General features: G+C 45.0%; 1 protein-coding gene across 2 annotated transcripts in view; it reads right to left on the bottom strand.

Moving 5' to 3' along the window:
* Positions 1–276: 276 nt before the first annotated feature.
* Positions 277–5,577, bottom strand: part of LOC122554802 — a 24,899-nt gene continuing 19,598 nt past the window's right edge. For both annotated transcript variants that reach the window (XM_043700181.1, XM_043700180.1), the window contains 2 exons: positions 3,180–3,252; positions 277–332 (listed from right to left, as the gene is read on the bottom strand). In XM_043700181.1, coding sequence (XP_043556116.1) covers positions 320–332; positions 3,180–3,252 — 86 coding nt within the window. In that variant the 3' untranslated portion in view covers positions 277–319. The remainder of the gene's footprint in view (positions 333–3,179; positions 3,253–5,577) is intronic.

Here is a 5,577-nt window from a genome sequence, read left to right as displayed (position 1 = left end):
GTCAGGCAATCGCATTGCCCAGCTGAGGAACACGTGATCGCCTCCCAACATCCACAAGGGATCACGTGTTGGGAAAGAAATACATTCGGACACTGCTGGAGTGGCCCCTAGCAGCACCAACCTTGGTCAAAGTTGAAGGAGATTCCAGTTGGGTCTGTCTATCTGATTGTGAGAAGATTACTCCTCAACCAGTTGGTGACCCAGCATGACCATTGTTTTGGCACCCTTTGGACTTTTCGAATCCTTTGACGTGGGTGAACGTTTCACATTAACCAACCAGCCTACTCGGGAACTGCATGCAAACACCTATTTACAGGTGTCACATCTGTCTGCTGAGAAAATGAATCGAAGTAAGTGTTGGGTTTGTACCCATATCCCCATCCATTCAAAGGAAGGAATACCTTTCCAACCCCTCCCTTTCTCTACAGCAGAAACAGTTGAGTGGATGTTACAACGGAATCACACAGGGGCTTAATGGGGAAGTGAGAATATGGGAATCAGCAGGTTATGAAATGACTACATTTTCAACGTGTTATCAGCCCACATATAATCACAGCTCAGTTCCTCCTTCCCTTACAGTCCATTCGAATAACACTACAGGGTCCCTGTGATTTAGAAAATTAGAACAAAAAATGCGAATGGGGCAAAGCAAATGTAATCTCATATTTGACTGGCAAGGCCCAACAGTCAATATTTCGAGAAATGAGGTGTTTAACTGTGATTGGTCCAGGATATGGAATATTACGTCTGAAAGTCCATGGGCCTATTCCACCATGCAGCCTTGGATGACATTGGCTGATGATGTTACTGCTTATAATGGCACGTACTTTATATGCGGCAACAAAGCGTATCTATTGGTTCCTGCCAACTGGGCAGGGTCCTGCTATCTGGGTTATGTTGTACCCTACGTACATCACCTGACCTCCCTTAAGCACTACCATCCACGAACTGCGAAAACCATTACTGGGCTAGACCAGTTCCTCGTGTGTCCTTTCTGTTATGCAGAATGGGCTGAGTATCTATCAAATTGGTCCACACAGCCCCAGCACTGGAACACCTGGCCAATGAGACAGCTTTAGAAGCCAAGGCAACTGGACAAGCACTGACTGAGGTCTCAGCTGAGCTAGTGGCTGTCCAGACAGTGGCACTGCAGAATCGACTGACTTTGGATTAACTGCTAGCCTCGCAAGGGGAATCATGTGCTGCTGTGGGGCAGGAGTGCTGTACTTACTTTCCAGATACCTCTGAAAATATTACCAATCGAGCTGAACATAATAAGCAACATGCTGACCACATACAAGATGTCCACAATGAACTCCATGATTACAGTTGGTTGGGTCAGGGAATGTTTGATTGGACCTCTCAAGCCTTTTTGCTCATAGTACTATTGCTAGTAGGAATGGGGTTACTTGTCTGCTTGTGCCAATGCATTTTCAACTGGATTTTCAATGTGCCTACATAACCGATTGCTATGATATGACGAAAGGGGCAAGTGTGGTATTGCGGGGACAATTTAACATTGCGTGGTGGGAAAAATTGGCCAACTCTCGAATTGTAGGTCAGCAAGTTAAACAGGACTGTGGCAAAGGATCAGAAACGGCATCCAGAACCAGGCTGAATGCGAACAAATTCTACAAGCTTGATAAGACTTCAGTAATCTTCTTAACGGCTCCTTGTATGTTTTAAACTGCAGATTTTACCTTTAACAAAACATCCGTACAACAGAAATAGAGTTATGGAATGATGCAAATAATTAATGTTTTCAAAACCAATAAGGCCAAGGCTCAGTACTACAGATGATGTACATTTCATGACAATCTGTAATTTCTCAGCATATTCTCAAGTATATAATGTTACTGGTTTCTTTGGAAATGCGCGAAAAGTTTGGAGAGTGCTGGGATCCTTTGGTTTCTCCTTCTCTTACCCTCTTCAGCCAAAAACAAAATACTGCATGTGGTGCTTCTTTTAATAAAGGCTGAGTATTTTTCAGTTCAAGATTGCTTTGGAATCTTTATCTAAAGTTTTGAGTTTGCTCCCACAGATCCCTGCAAGATGTGGGTGTACCTTTAAGAGAGTTAAAAGCAGCAGAACTACCAGACACAGCACCAAGTGTTCTCAATAACTCAACAATGTATGTAACACTGGGTTGAACAACGCGAGTAGTTCATTGCCTGGAAACAAAAAAAAAAATTTGAATTCCGCCAATCAGTTTAAATTATACCCCGATAAAAATACAATTTCCAGTCAAGTTTGAATTGAGTATATTGACAATCTTAAAAGGCAATGACACAATCCGATGCTCTGGGGTATAAGACCGGCAGAAAGTTGAACAGTTGAGAAGAGAGCTGCCAAGCCTAACATGTACCAGACTGCTTGGAAAAACAGAGCTGAAAATGTGTTGCTGGAAAAGCACAGCAGGTCAGGCAGCATCCAAGGAGCAGGAGAATCGACGTTTCCTGAAGAAGGACTTATGCCCGAAACGTCGATTCTCCAGTTCCTTGGATGCTGCCTGACCTGCTGCGCTTTTCCAGCAACACATTTTTCAGCTCTGATCTCCAGCATCTGCAGCCCTCACTTTCTCCTGCTTGAAAAAACATCTCTCTTAAAAGTACCTTTTTGATCAGTACCCTGCGACACAGAAATTCCTAACAAGGAGAAAAGAAGACACTGGAAGATCCCAAGACAAGAATCTACAGCTGCCTGGTTTTGAGATCAGAAATATTGTTTTGTAAATCTTAATAGGGAGTTTTATTGGACCAGTATTATAGAAGGGAAGGTAGAAGATAGGTTAGAGAAAGAAATTGAAAATAATGGTTAGTTAATTATTCTCTGTTACACTTTAAGAAATAAAGTTGCTAATTTTACTTTAAATAGTCCTTGGCCACTTGAAGTTTTACAGATGTCTGCACAGGATAAATGTTTTCTGTGTTGCTGGTTTTAAATTAAGCAGGAGAGTTTACCCTGTGTCGTAACATATGTTTTTTAGCCAATCAATAAATGTATGTGGTGCTTCCTATAATAAAGGCTGAACATTTTTCAGTTCAAGGTTGTTTCTGAATCTTTGTCTAACGTTTTGAGTTTGCTCCGACACATCCCTGCTAATTAAAATCCAGTTCAGCATATTTCGGCTTCTATTCCTGCCCCCCAGTCCCCGTACGTTACGTGGATAGGCTCCTTACCTCAGGCCAGGGTCAGATTCCTGCAGAGAAATGCCGGAGTCCCAGTCGCTGTCACTCTGCACCGTCCCGCAGCCTGAGGAAGGGCAAACCGAGAAACAGCGTTCAAAATCAATGACTCAGCTCCAGGGCACAGGATGGCACAAACCACTGCCACTCCAGAGGCAGGCAAATAGCTCCAGAAAGCAGAGCGGACGGGACAGTGAGAAACCTCTGGAGGGCAGCTGGGCAGAGAGCGGGCAATCTGGTGGCAGTGGCTATGGATGGCCTCGCAAGGGGGAACATGTGCTGTTGTGGGTCAGGAGTGCTGTACGTTCATTCCAGATACCTCTCAAAATATTACCAACCTAGCCGAACATGTTCAGCAACACGCTGACCACATACAGACGAGGAAAAGTGCAAAGTCACATAGTTTGAGAGGGATATCGAGGGTTTGGAAGTAGGTGTGTGAGTCAGTGGAGGGACACGCAGGAAAGGGCAACACAGGCTGAATCTGTCAGGCTGGACGTTTCGTGGTCCCGTTCTATGTGTGCACCCACCTCGGCCCAGAATTCTAGAATACCCTTCCTGAACCACCTCCTCTCTCTGTCCCCATCCTGGGGAGGTTGCAGTTCCAAGTCAGTCCTCCCCTGTCCAGCAGATGGTGACAGTGGTGATATCTCTAGACCAGTAAACCTCGGTTCACATTGCGGATTTAAACCCCACCTTGGCGGCTGGTGGAAATTCGATGCAATTAGTAAAGCTGGTCTCAGCGATGGGGACCATTAAACAACGGAGAAAGCCCCAGTCTGGGAAGGAAATCTGCTGTCCTTACGTGGTCTGACCTACAGGCGAGTCCAGACCCACAGCAATCTGCTGACCCTTAAATAAGCTCTGAAATGGTTGAGCAAAGAGTGGAGCAAAGAAAATTTACAGCCCAGGAACAGGCCCTTCGGCCCTCCAAGCCTGAGCCGATCCAAATCCGCTGTCTAAACCTATCGCCTAATTCCGAAACATCTGTATCCCTCTGCTCCCCACCTACTCGTGCTTCTGTCCAGATGCACCTTAAATGAATCTACCGTGTCTGCCTCCACTAGCTCTGCTGGCAACACATTCCAGACGCCCACCATCCTCTGTGTAAAGTACTTGCCATGTATATCCCCCTTAAACTTTTCACCTCTCACCTTGAACACATGACCTCTGGTTATTGAATCCTTCACCCCTGGGAAAAGCTTATCTCTATCCACCCTGTCTATATCCTTCATGATTTTGTAAACCTCAATCAGGTCCCCCCTCAATCAGGTCCCCCCTCATTTTTCTAATGAAAACAATCCTAACCTACTCAACCTCTCTTCATAGCTAGCACCTTCCATATCAGGCAACATCCTCGTAAATCTTCTCTGCAAAGCTGTAAGTTGAAGGCCAATTAGGGATGGGGACAAGTTGCCAGCAACACCTAAATCTCAGAGAGGAAAGACTTCAAAACTTTTCAGCTAAATTTCGTCTAAAGATAAATGCGCCATCCCTTCATCACATAAGCCATGAAATAAACTCTTAAAAAGATTTGGTATCAAAATCATACAGCTATTGTCCCTCCCCATAACAAACACACTATAGGTCGACACAGAAACAGAAATTGCTGGAGAAACTCAGCAGGTCTGGGCAACATCTGTGGAAAGGGAAACCGAGTTTCTGTCATGAGGGGCATGGATAGGGTGAATGGACAAGGTCTTTTCCCTGGGTTGGGGGAGTCCAGAACTTAGAGGGCATAGGTTTAGGGTGAGAGAGGAAAGGGACCTAAAGGGACAACTTTTTCACACAGAGGGTGGTGCGCGTGTGGAATGAGCTGCCAGAGGAAGTGGTGGAGGCTGGTACAATTACAACATTCAAAAGGCATCTGGATGGGTATATGAATAGGAAGGGTTTGGAGGGATATGGGCCAAGTCTGGCAAATGGGACTAGATCAGGATCTGGAGGAATTGGACTGAAGAATCCGTTTCTGTGCTGTCCACCTCTGTGACTCCATGAGTTAACATTCCAACTTTTCTTCAGAGCTGACCTTCTTTCAGACCTTCAACATCCACCATTCTTCCTTTATTATAGGTTGACAGTTCGTTTATAAAGTGCACAAACCAGACATCCCACTCAGACCCATAATATCACTACCAGGGACACCATCACACAAACTGGCCAAAGAACTACAGCAGAAACTGAAACACCTGATCAGCGGATCCCGACACTCTATACAGTCAACACAGGAATTCTTGGACATCATCAGAAATATACACATAGACAAGGAAGAAACCATGGTCTCATTCGATGTAACGGCACTGTTCACCTCTATCGACAAAACCCTAGCCAGAGAAACAATAGCCAACCTGCTGGACATACAGAACAGACAACAGGACGTTGAACCTATCAA

This window comes from Chiloscyllium plagiosum, chromosome 11, assembly GCF_004010195.1.
Source record: "Chiloscyllium plagiosum isolate BGI_BamShark_2017 chromosome 11, ASM401019v2, whole genome shotgun sequence".
Lineage (NCBI taxonomy): Eukaryota > Metazoa > Chordata > Chondrichthyes > Orectolobiformes > Hemiscylliidae > Chiloscyllium > Chiloscyllium plagiosum.
This window is presented reverse-complemented; position numbering and strand designations above follow the sequence as displayed.